We start from the raw sequence: 13,273 nt of genomic DNA, 5'->3' as shown, positions 1-13,273 counted from the left end.
TTTCTGCATCTGTTTTAAACTCAATAGGGTGAAGAACGCGACAAACAAAAGATTTCACCAGCAGAAAAAGCGGAGCAAAAGCTCCGCACGCGTGTTAAAAACTTTGTACACCTTTTAAACACCATCTTTCGGTCACCAACATTTGTCTTGTCTGACAATGGGAACACACTATTTAGAACTCAACGCCGCTTACACATGTCACATGGTGTGCTGAAGTCGAGGTCTGGCGTCGTTAGAGATAGTAGAGACCTCCAGCCATTTGCTAAATTATTGAGATATATACCCATTCCTTTTTAATCGACCTTTTCTTTTCCGTCGTTGACCGGACTGCTTAACGTACTTAGTGCCTCAGTCGCGCTTGATACATACGGGTCTCGAAGACACGAAAAAACGATCAAATTTTATTTCACATCAGAGCAATTCCCAACTTGAGCTAATCGTTATTGGTACAGCTTGAAATAATAAAAATGCCCCTGGCGAGATTCCCCGACCATGGCTGGTCTAACGGTGTGCAAAGAGTACATATGACATCACATTCAAACTGAAAAGTAGACGCAAAGTGAATAAAATGCTGTTTATCTGAATGTTGTTCATCTAAAACTCACAATTAATAAATAAAAGACTATTTGTCCACTTTTCATTTTGTACGCTAAGAGGGGTGTCTTAGAAATAAAACAGACAGCAGGCCTCATCCCAAGGCCCCTACTCAGCTTTTTATGACAATAAAATAAGACTGCATGCATAGCCAGGTATACTTCGTTGAGAACTCAAAACTATCTGCCGCTTCCGCTTCTCTTTTTTGGAATATAACAGAAAGCGTCATATGCATCGATATTGACCTGCATATATCAATGTTTGAGAGAGTCAGCGTTCTTCCATTTTTGAGTAAAAAGGCAGTCTGAGAGTTTGTGACACTAAGGCCAGGTGGCCAGTGGAAATAATCAAGACCCTTCTCGAAAACGTGGGAAAATATACTAAAAATACGACGAAAGACCCAAACTCAATACAGCCTTGAGTGAAATTTAATTATAGTTTGAATCGTAAGCATGATGGAAGAAGCCTCAGTTCATTTCTAAGTTTAGGGGACCGTTTAAAGGCGAGTTGGGAGATGAGTTGACCGGAGAGGTAAAAAACAATTTGGAGTTATCGCCCATTTCCGGTAACATCTTAACCCCTGCAATAATCAAATGAAGAGATTTATACGCTTTGATGGCTCCATCAATCAGACCAGTTTACAGATCTGACTGAGGAAGCCATCAATCAGAACCGTGTTCGTCGAGTTGCGATGTACTTACAAATATTCTTCAACGTATTTTCAACCTTTCAGTCAGCGCTACATAGCCGGGTTCAGTGAAAACAAGGTAGGAAAAGAACATTTAAGGTTTAACTGTGAAGGTGACATTACTCTGAGGTTTCCGACAGGTTTTACCGGGTCCGTTTGGAAATAAAAGGGTCAGAGCGCCTACGTTCGACTCGGCGAATTTCGATCACAATCGTAATTTGCATTTGCTTGACTTCTCTCTAAGGTTGATGATAGAAATTTATTCAAGAGACGTTTTAATGAGCCAACTAAGCACGTTCATATCGATTGTAGAGGAATTTCAAAGTTATAAGTCATGACAAGATTTTTAACGCACTAAGGATTTTTATTTCCGTTGTGGAAATTACACTTAAATATTAAATACTCGTACAGGGTGAGGTCTTTGGACGATTTCTGTGTCACTATGTAGCTCCTTTTCATTTGAAACGAGGCAAATATCTGGCAGTTTGAAGGATGATCATTTAAGTGTAAGTAACATGTCGAAACATGCCGTGTTGTCGTGTCTGGACCTGTCCAAACGTCGTGAATAGTTAACATTAAATTTGGTCAATGCAGATCAACGGTCACTTCATTTATTGCCATGAAATTTCATTTACGCTTGGTTTAAGAACTTTTGAGGTATTCCAACAGATCTTCTGTCGATTAATTATGGAGTCATTCTTGCTCATTAATCCGGTTTAACTAACGTAGTTCTAAGATTCCAAGTGCTGATTATTTAGTTAAGACGGAACCGTGGAAAGTACAGTGAGCTTGTTGTTTTGTTATTTTTATGAATCTGTTGGGACTCTGTCTCTAGCTTGAAAGACTTGACATTCGTTCAAATATGAGTTGGAAAGAATATAAGAGTTTGATCGCCACTTGAAAGTAAGCTAATTCTGAAAATACCTGAGGGGTGTAAATCAATAGCGCAGCTGTGGTCACAGTACGACCTTTAGCAAACCATGACGGCGACGGAGACAGCAACGAGAACACGACGAAACAAAATATTTCACGAGAAAAAGCTCTGCGCATGCGTTTAACAATTTGTACATCTCAGCGCCCTCGGCAAAATATCAACATATACAGTCACCCAAATCTGCGTGGTCTGAGAACAGGAAAACCGACCACAAGTTGTTTATGTTTCTGTTTTAAACTCAATAGGGTGAGAACTGAACAAACAAAAGATTTCACTAGCAGAAAAAGCAGAGCAAAAGCTCCGCACTTTGTACACCTCTTACACACCATCTTACAGTCACCAACATTTGTCTTGTCTGACAATTTAACGCCGCTTACACACGTCACATGTTATGCTGAAGTCGAGGTCTGACGTCGTTAGAGATTGTAGAAATCTCCAGCCATTCGCTAAATTATTGAGATAAATACCGGTTCCTTTTTAATCGACCTTTTCCTCTCCGTCGTTGACCGGACTGCTCAAGGTACTTAGTGCCTCGGTTGTGCCTGATACATACGAGTCTCGAAGACACAAAAACGTGGTCAAATTTTATTTCACATCAGCGAGATTCTCAACTTGTACGAATCGTTATTGGTACAGCTTGAAATACTGAAAATGCCCCTGACGGGATTCCCCGACCATAGCTGGTCTAACAGTGTGCTAAGTGTACATATGACATCACATTCAAACTGAAAAGTCGACGCCAAAGTGATTTACATGTTGTTCATCTAAAACTCGCAATTAATAAATGAAAGACTACTTTTTCAGTTTTCGTTTCGTATGCTAAAAGGGGTGTCATAGAAATAACACGGGCAGCAGGCCTCATCCCAAGGCCCCTACTCAGCTTTTTATGAAAATAAAAAATAAGACTGCATGCATAACCAGGTACATTTCGTTGAGAACTCAAAACTTTCTCTCACAGATGGATGGGCGACCAGATCCACCTGCTGGAACACCAACTCAAGAAAGTAATCCAGGAATCCTGGAACCTTCAGGTCAAGATCTGTCGTTTTTTAATTTAAGATATCTTTTTAACAAGTAAAACTGGCAATAACTTAATTGTTGGATGATATACTCTTATTTGGCTGGTATATACACTTTACAAGGATAGAGCCGGAAATAGCCAGCAAAAGATGAGCAGGCTTTTAAGTGGCCACCGGCAAGGAAAAAAAATTAGATAAGAAGGTGACGCCCTAGAAAATGGATGTGAAAAGGGAAGGATGAAAATATATAACAATAGTAAGACAGGCAAGATAAGATTAAAGAGGAATAGCGAGAATGTGTAGTGAGAGAACAGAAAGACAGCTTGAGTATAGCTGTTATTTGATGACATAACATCTCAGCTGGTTTCTGGTTTCAGGTGGGTCATCAAAACCAGTTGAGGAAACTTCAGCAGGTATTTTCTCCTTCTGATGCTGTTTCTCTTATCCATCATTTTCTGTTTATGGAAATTGTGGCATGTATCTGTGAGGTTTAACCTATCTTCCATTGCAATACTTTGCACTGACTTACAGGAATCGCTAGAAAACTGTCTCTTCTCCCCCAAACGGTGCCGCATTTCGTCAATCGCGAAACAGAATGCGACGAAATCAGAAAATACCTTTCTCCACAGCACAATTGCAGATGCCTTCTCATACATGGTGCCACTGGCATGGGGAAGACGACCGTGGCGACGAAAGTGGCAAACGACATACTGAATTCTGACGGACGTACTGTGGCGATCTATGTTAACTGTAGAAACATAAAACTTTCCCATGATTTTGCTGAGAAGGCTCTTCAGCAAGTATATCACGCACCTGTGGAGAATCCAATACCTGAGCTAAAAAATCGCTTGAAAAGCCAAGATTTCTTCACCATTTTGCTATTGGATAATTTTGAATTTATACTTAATTTGGATGACAGAATGCAGCTCCCTGAAAATGAATTGTCACTCCAACAGAACAACCCATCTGAGGAAGGGTCGAAGATTAAGAATCTTATCAACGACATTTTAATGGTTGCAGGCAAAGTCAAGCTCCTCCTCACCTCTTCAGAGAAAGTTTCTTTTCCGGAAGCAGGTCAAGAAATACTTCATCTGTCGTCTTTTACACCAGAAGAATCCATTAACCTTTTGAGAAAAGTGTGGAAGAATAGGCAAGTCAATATAACTCAAGCACATGAATTGTCAGAGATTTGCAGCGGTATTCCCTTGGTCCTTTACACCCTGGCCTCCTGCCACAGTAACCTGCCAAGTCTCTTGGAAGAGATGAGATGTCCTTCGCCTCAAAAAAATTTGATTTCTTGAGAAAGATTCAAACGGTATCAGCGGATAAAAAGATCAACGTTTGTATCGATTACTGCTTCGAGAGGCTTGATTTGAAAGAAAAGTGTGCCGTTATCAGATTTGCATTACTTAGAAGGCGTTTTTCTCTGTCTGAAGCAGTGAAAATATTTCAGCAAACGGAGATGAGTGCGTCTCAACTCAGACGAAGTGGACTGGAACTGTCCCAGCGATCACTTTTAGAAGAACGCATTGATGGGGATGAATGCTCCTATACCCTCCTTCGAGTAATTCGTGATTATTGTGAAACTAAGGCAATGGAGCAGGAGTTTCGTGAAGTGATCCTAGATGCTCGGAGAATGTTTATCCGCCATTTTTTAACCTTTCTGGAAGACATCTTTAAAATGTTCCTGAGCCAGAACGTGTCAGAAGCTATTGCAGCCTTTCAGAAAGATGAAGCGAATGTCATGCAGCTCGTTGAATGGTGCAAAAATGGCCAAATGGATGAAGAACAAACAAGAAGATGCATTGATGTTTTCAACAGCGTAACGGAGCTACTGGCGAAGATGATGGGAAAGGCCAAATTTGAATATGCCTTCAAATCTCTTAGAAAGAGATGCGAAGAGATGAAAGATCAGACGAGACTGAGCGATTGCCTCACGTCCTTGGGGCTGAAAGAAGTATTCAGCTGTTCCTGTCCTCCAATTGGTCCGTGTGCTTTACACGCTTAAATAGCCAAAGAATACTTCACGAAGGCTGACCGAATCCAACGTAATCTTGGAGTTAAAAAAGGGAACAGCCGAGCTCAGTGCCTTGCCAAACTTGGTCGATGTATCGCCACAGTAGGCTTTTTTGAGGAGGCAAAAGAAAAAGTCCAACAGGCAATCAGAATTCGATCGGAAGGACAGGATGACGACGTTATGCTCGGTGCAACGTATAATGATCTGGGAGGTAGGTGCACAAAATGATTAGGTACCAAATTAATTTGCGAGCGCATTGATCATACATTTTGCAAGGCAGTTTGTGGGATCGTATTTTAAGGTTATTTTGAGCATTTGCTTACGTATGAATCTTCAAAATCGATGAATAAAGAGTCACAATTGACAATGCGTTACAGATTGTGGCCTGTGCTCTGAGTGAAAAAAGCAAGAGAAGCATCCTAATCCTCCATTATGATTTTAGCCTCTCATTAGTCAAGATTCAGCTTAATAGCCGTCATTCATTTAGTCTGGCTCTTGACAGGATCCTTAGAACACCGAGAAGGTGCAAAACTCTGAAATGTATTGAAAAGTGTCCTTATAATGTTTGTAATCAACCACTAGATACTATCTAGTGGTTGATTATAAACATTATAAGGAACGAAATCCTTCACATGAATTCTAATGCATAATACTTTAAAGGGGTCACGGCTACTTCAAAAATCCTTTCTTTAAGACAACAAAAATCACTTTTACTACCTTTCTTAATTATCTTCATGGTCAGCCAAAAATGACTAAAATTGGAATCATTGTATCTTTGGAATTATTTACAAATTCAATGATGAAACTCTAATTCCCTCGGTAGTGATCCTTTCGCTCGAGGGAAATCATGAGCAGGCAATCAAGGTCAGAGAAAGAAAGACGCTACCCATTTACAAAAGAACACTGGGTAAACATCCTTTCACTGCAACTATCCTCAACAGTCTGTCAAACAATTATTTTGCCCAGGGAGAGTACGACACTGCCGAACTATATTCGAAAGACGCGTTGGAGATTCGGCACGAGTTACTGAAGGACCATCGAGACACCGCTAAGTCGCTTTTTGACCTTGCGATGGTTCATAAAATGAAGGAAGAATTCAAACCAGCCGAGGAATATCTTGAAAGATGCGAGGCCATGCAAAAGAAAATATTGGATGACGAAAACAACGATCTTACAAGGTAAATAACTGTCTATCACTATAAATTTTGCGTTTCATTAGGGCTCCTTTAGGCATGCAGGTGTTGATGAATTAAACATTAACACCTTCATCCACCTCCTTAATTCTTCAACTACTAAGATCTCATTATTAATTCTCCTCTCTCGCGGCTTCATATTTCCTTGTGGATTAGTTACAAGAATTTGGTGTTAGAGCAAAATAACTTCTACCTGATAAGTTTGAGTATTCTCATTACTTGTTTGCTGGACAATGTGTGGATATTATTGGGAGAAGTTACATGTTAATCACTTCTGGGAGTTAAAGGGTTAAGCGTTAAAATTTTCGAGCTTTTTGTTAATGTGCCTTTCCTCGCACAGGACCAGGAAAGAATTGGAAGAAGTCAGAGAGCATCTATTGGGAGCCATGCAAGGGAGCTCTTAAAATCCGGTAACAAACTCTGACAGAGAATCTCTTGATGTGAACCGTGTAATCTTGTCCAGTTCTGAGTGTCTTCAAGTGTACCAAGGCAGTACTACCTAGAAGTTCCGCAAGAATGATGATACAGTCACTTCTGCGTGACGTCTCCTCTTAAGCAATCGTCTTAGTTTAAAATGTAGGTAGTTATGGAACATTCTTTCTCCGTCACTGACATCTCCATTTTTGTCGAATTTGAGTCTGTTATGATCATGCATCAGTTACATTAAGCGTTCAGTCATTAACTGCATCAGACTTGAAAACAAGAGCTGAACATTCAAATGATGGTTGTATTCATTATTACATTGAATGTCTTAGGTCAAGTCTCACATCACTGGACCGTTTTAGTTTCTTCGTAATGCTGTAAATAGGTTTGGTTTAAAGAAAATGCCGTTGTTCTGGACAAGTGAGTCAGGCTATTTCCAGAGATCCTAGCCGGGAAGATTCTTTCTAGGCGTGGTCCTGTTAGTTTAGTGCTAATGATTGTATATACGTATAGGTATTTAGAAACTTTTCGGCTTGTTCTATACTGATTCAATTCAATTTAGAATAGGTGGTATTTCACTACAAATGAAACAGTAATCGCAATTGATGGAGGGTAGCCTATCCAAGACATTCAAGGAATTTTAGATATCTTGCCCGTGCAACGTGTAAGTGTTTTACTGACTTTATAATAATGAGAATGGTAACTGTTAAGTATTGCTGACTTTTATTATACACCATTAGTTTGAGTTAAGAACCCCAAAACAGAATTTGTGATATAGTTGACAGCTTTCAAATTCCCTGTTAACTTTTAAATACATTAACTAACTGAAATAATCCAACAGAGTCAGTAAAACGCCTCAAAAAGACAAGGTTTCTGATAAATAAACAATTGTTGGTTAACATTATATATTGATGAGGCTCGATTCGATAGTTTCTACTACAGACTCGAACGTCCGAAGGAACTCCATCATCTTCGCTCCCAGGACTTTTGAAGATGGACAAGAGAAAGTCCTGGGAACGACATTACGCTTTGTGAAAAAGCAAATGTAAATGCCTGAATAACAGCCTGCGTGGCTTGCGTTGAAAGGTACACCAAGACAGAAATTTCGTCTTCAAACGCAACGCAAGGGCTCTAAAGGAGGACCTGGGCGCTGTGTGATTTCCTCGGAACTTCGTGTTCACATTGATTTCGTTCCTTTCTCAGTTAAACCTATCGGCAAATCATGATCAATGGCTATGAAACCCGTCAGACTTGTTACATATGATCAACCAATAGTGTAAAATAAACTGATCCAGATTTCCAACCACTTAATAACATCAAAAACAGAACCCAGAGTTACAAGTTAAATAGTTTTCTGTGTAGTCCTTGCGCTTGTATCATGTTCGCCGCCTAAAGTTATTGTAAGGTGATCGACTTTCCTTCTTGCCCAAGAGCATCATCTGATTTCGTGAGTTTTTCTTTTCCTTCGTTGAGCATGCATTCCTCCACCTCTTTTATGGTTCTGTTCGAAAAGATCATTTAATTTAAGAGGTCGATTAAAAGATTTTGTGAATACCTCTAGATTTTAGACTGAACACGAGGCAACTGCTTCATCTTACCAGGGCTTATCTCGGTTTCGTTTGCGATAATTAGCCAAGAGTAGCTAACACTTACTGGATAGCATGTTGGTCTATCGGTTTCTCACCGTCATAGTCATCCCCATCATCCTCGTTGTCATTATCGTCATCGTCATCGTAATTGTCGTCATGGATATCGATGACATCATCTTCGCTGACGATACCTTCGTTATCGATATGATTGTCATTATCATTACCATAACCCCGGGCCTCTCGGTAAGGAGTCGAGGTGTTAACTATATTTGATCATGACGCCTCTTACAGCTTATTGCAAACACTGCAATTTATTTGGAATTTGCAAGAATGAAACCTAGAGGCATTGTTAAGGAAATTTGGAACATTTCACAAGACCAAAGACTTAACAATTTTGTTTAGAGGAGGTAAGATCTTTACAGTTTTATGTTCGCTTACACTGAACGTGAACCAACGCAAAAAGGTTTTAGCTGAGAGCTTACTTTAGCTGTAAGGTCTTAAAATCGGAAGCAAGTAAATTCAATTTCCTTTGTTTTTTAGCAGATATGTTTCAGAAAAAAATGTTTCCTAAGCTAGATAAGGACGCAGCCTGTCTTGGTACCAATTGAAATGAGAACGAGTATGTCCCTTAACAAGCTCTCACGTAGCTTAGAGGGTTACCGTGTAAACTAACCTTTCAAGCTCGCTGATCATGGTAGGGTCATCCAAAAAAACTTTGCATGCTTTTACATTCTCTCAGGTAAGCTTTGGCATCCTTGAATTCTTCCCTTCCCTCACCTAGGGCAGAGTAGTTGTTGGACAGATTGTTCAGCATGGTTGCCGTAAAGGGATGCCGGTCTCCCAAGTGTTTTCTGTATATTTCTAACGTCTCTCCTTCTCTAACTTTTATGGCTTCTTCATGGTTTCCTTCAAGGGAGAGAGCTAGACAAAAAGGAACAAAATTCAAACACTTGTTTTCTGGAAGCAGAAAGAAATATGTTCGTAAGGAAACGAGCTGAAACACTTTCTCAAACTGATAAAGGTGGGGGAGTACTCGCAAAGGTGGGAAGAGGCGAACTTGCAGTGAGGTGAAATAACCACAAACCAGAAAAATTTTTATACAACGCTTTCTTGAATTTCCTGTCGGCTTATTCAGCTTGAGAAGAAAGTTTAAGTACGAAACCTCACCCACTGAGACGGACCGATCAGCTGTGATTGTCAAAGTTGCCGGAGGTTCGTCGGCTGAAGCAGTTGGCTGCGCATGAGAGGATATCGTCGTCGTTGGAGCTTCCTCTTGAGAGCTGCGGCTTGTCATGGATCTGATATCGATGATAATACGAAGAGGAGCTGTGATAAAAAGAATTACTTTGGTCAGAATATCATGGTAATCACTTCAACTTCGTCATTCTCTCTGACGAAGGGCTAACGCTCCAAACGTCAGCTTTGAAACTCTTTACGGTGGCAAATTTACGTTATCAGCTCATGCAGTTGTTAATACTAAATTACCCTGTTACACTCTCCAACCGACACAGCAGCACAGTTTTTTCAGAAACTTACTCTTATAATGGCGAAGTAGGCTATATAATTCAATATTCACTGAATTTCTTAAAGTAAAACAATCTCTTCCATAAACTGACCTCCTCCTTCTGCCGCTGAGGAGCCAGCCCGATTTTTCACCACCTCACGAAGCTGTTCAATTTCATTCTCTATTCTATCAAATCGTTCTTTTCCTTCTTCAGAGGAAATTTGAATTTGCCTCTCCACTCGAGCGAACCCTGATGCAAGACTTTCTTTTGTGATCATGTCCTTCTGATACATTTCCAGTAGTTCCTCGGCATTCCTTGCAGCCTCTGGGGTTAAGGGATCATGCCGCAGCCTGTTGATTGCTTCTTCCCATTCAAGTTTTGTTTCTGCGCTGATATGGGAAGCTATACGTAAAAGGACTATTTTGATTTCATCCCAGAGTGAACAAAATTCTGCATCACTCGACTCTCCGCTGTGAAACCTATGAATATTATCATTGCAGTAAAACTTAATTCTGACGATGTCTGCAGTCGAGCTAAAATCACCTGTGCTTGGGGGACAATCCCATCCGCTGCACAGAGGAGGTAGTTGCGTTGGACAAAGAGTTTTTAATAGTAGAGAAAGGAGGCTGATGTCAAAGTCTCTTGATTCTTTAAACAATCCTGGTGCTGTATAAACAAGATCACGTTGAGACTTGAGAAGAACATAGCGCAACTTTTGCCTGGTGGCAGACTCACTGAGTTTGTTGCCAATATTTTTCTCTTGGAAGTGAAAGTGTTAATGAGGTGAAATAATTATCTTATTGATTTCGTATTCAGGATGGTGACTCCCTGGATCAAATATTGAAAAAGGCTGATCTAGTACATGAGGATATTTTGGTAGTTATCACAATTGCGGTAAGAACTAGTTTATATTTTATATATATTATGTATAGCAGATAGTAGGACAATTACCTATGTGTAGTCCAGGATTAATGTACACAGTATTACCTCAAGGATAAGAAAAACCTTGAATTTTGAGAAAGGGGAATTTTACGTCCAAAATTATGCTGCAGCCATCAAGGCTGAAAAAAGAAAAGAAAGATGTAAAATCCAGCTTTATTTATGGGATTGTATTCAAATTTAGGTTGTCTTGCACTGTGCGGAGAGAGCAAGGAAAACCACATGCTCAAAAGGTAATCCTCCTTTCTGTGGAATGTTAGACATGTTGCTCTCTATGTATTGTACTTGTCTGGCTATAAATTTCTGTTCAAACAAGACTTTGCATATGCAGGGCTCTAAGATCAATTTTTGGGTTGTGAAATATGTTTCTTACCCAGGTGTCAGTTGTATGAAAATTGTTCTCTTACAGATTTTAAAGGTTTAAGCTACCTTAGAGATAACCACAATATTATACACAGAGGTAGGTGTTGTAACCATGGTAAATTGTTATTGGTACAAAATTGCTTGTTCCATCCAGAAGGCAACATCCTCTTACTAATGAGTGCTGCAGTGTACATCTATTTAATAATATTATTAATGTATTGTACATCTATTTAATAATAATATATAGATTTAGCCAATGATATAATTATATAAGATAAGTGAATGATTAACATTTGATTGTTTTTGTTACCGGTACTACTTAATTAAGAGTGTAATGGATTTATTACCACACTGCAATTTTTTTTCAGTGATGAGGTTGAATGATTATGCTTTACTACTTTTCAGCAGGATTGTTTGATGCTTCTGCTACATTCAGTCAAACCTGTATTAAGCAGCACCATATTAAGCAATCACCCTGTATTAAGCTGTTGGTAGTTTAAGTCCCAAAATCTTTTCCCATGAATTGCTGTAATTTTCACCTCAAGCCTGAAATACAGACAGGCCCAACAGCCTATTTGAACAGTCACTTAAAGTAGAGCCACACAAATAAAACTCAGAGTAACCTTTCAAGTCATTTCATTCATTCTGTGTTTATCTTCCAAAATCAATGTTAGCACCTTAAGTTAAAATGTCCAAAGGGTATTAAAAATTATCTTTCTTCTCTGGATTGTTAGGAAAATATTATGTGCAAACATCATGCAAGTCATTTGCTGGTCACCTTTATTGAACAGTCACCCCACCATTCCCCATGGGTGACCACTTAATACAAATTGGACTGTAGATTGCAATGTGCAACCATCCAACTCACTTCTTGACAAAGATGTGAATCAAAGCAGTTGCGATATTGCATGCCTTCCATGATAGCTTTCCATTCATTATTGATAGTGACCTAAAGTTGTGAGACAATTGATTAAATAAATTTATTTATCATTTGTACACCCTTGCGAACTGAATTCCTGGTTTTCTGGGAATTCTTAGGAATTCTCAAAAATTCCCAATTATGCAAATGACCCTTGCAAACTGAATTCCCAGTTTTCAAGAATTCCCAACTATGCAAATAAGCTCTGATTTAAAAAGCTTGGAGTTACTGGGAATTTCTGGGAAAGGAAGACTCCAGTTTTGTGAAGACTTGGAATTCCTAGGAATTCTCAGCTATACAAACTACCTATAATTTAAGAAGGGTGGAATTCTTGGGAATTTCTGGGAATTGAATTTGAGGCAATTTAAATACCCTGAGGTCCACATAAATTCTAAGAAATTTTCAATACCTTGAATGTGAAGGTTTTAACAAAAAGAGTAATTTCATATGCTTAAAACTTTGGCTCAATAAAAGGTATGCTATACAAAATTTACCAAGAGATATACATACATGTATATGTTTATAACTTAAAGATCATGAAATTTATTATTCAAACTAGGTTTTAGTAAATCTCTACATTAATATGGATTTTCTCATGAACCAGTAGTCAATTATGTTAAATGGAATAGTCAATTATGTTAAATGGAATTGTCAATTAAGCCAATGTACTCATATCACAGATTTGCTTTCTAACCTCAAAGGATTCTTGGATTCCATGATCATAAAATATCTTTATTGTGATGCAAAATGTCTCATGTTCACTGATGTGCCAAAATCATCAAACATTCATTAGCTGTTTCTTGATACACAACTTCCACAATAATTACATTGTTATCTACACTTAAAGAACTTTGTTAGTTATGAACTTAAGTTACTTCCCTAACCTACATTACTGGTTGCCTTTGTTAAAAAAACCTTGGAACAGTCAAGCTCAGTTGCCTCAAACACTGTCAGAAACTTTTTGCTGACATTTTTATTTTTTGTTGACATTATTTTTTTCTTTCTTCTTCTCCCAAAAAATATTATATCTTTTTATTTTTGGTGCAAAATACAAGTCCTTCTTTATATACAAATGAAAAGTGCAAGTCAC

At 38.8% G+C, this 13,273-nt stretch overlaps 1 protein-coding gene and 1 pseudogene across 3 annotated transcripts in view; both read left to right on the top strand.

The window, feature by feature from the left end:
• Positions 1 to 13,273, top strand: part of LOC149046405 (uncharacterized) — a 78,346-nt gene that overhangs the window by 2,694 nt on the left and 62,379 nt on the right. Inside the window, exons 1-2 of one of the 2 annotated variants that reach the window (XM_089203202.1) lie at positions 962 to 1,361; positions 3,175 to 3,247. In XM_089203202.1, coding sequence (XP_089059328.1) covers positions 3,175 to 3,247 — 73 coding nt within the window. In that variant the 5' untranslated portion in view covers positions 962 to 1,361. Of the gene's footprint in view, positions 1 to 961; positions 1,362 to 3,174; positions 3,248 to 13,273 lie in introns of those variants that run through there. The other variant, XM_089203201.1, reaches the window with a different exon arrangement.
• LOC149046412 (uncharacterized) lies at positions 3,256 to 7,772 on the top strand (annotated as a pseudogene). The gene is made up of 4 exons (XR_016185688.1): positions 3,256 to 3,648; positions 3,767 to 5,463; positions 6,076 to 6,430; positions 6,786 to 7,772. The product of XR_016185688.1 is annotated as an uncharacterized LOC149046412 (transcript).

This window comes from Pocillopora damicornis, chromosome 4 (assembly GCF_964200805.1).
Source record: "Pocillopora damicornis chromosome 4, jaPocDami1.2, whole genome shotgun sequence".
NCBI classification, from domain to species: Eukaryota; Metazoa; Cnidaria; class Anthozoa; order Scleractinia; family Pocilloporidae; genus Pocillopora; species Pocillopora damicornis.
The sequence above is the reverse complement of the archived record's forward strand: the minus strand, read 5'-3'. Positions and strand labels throughout refer to the sequence as shown.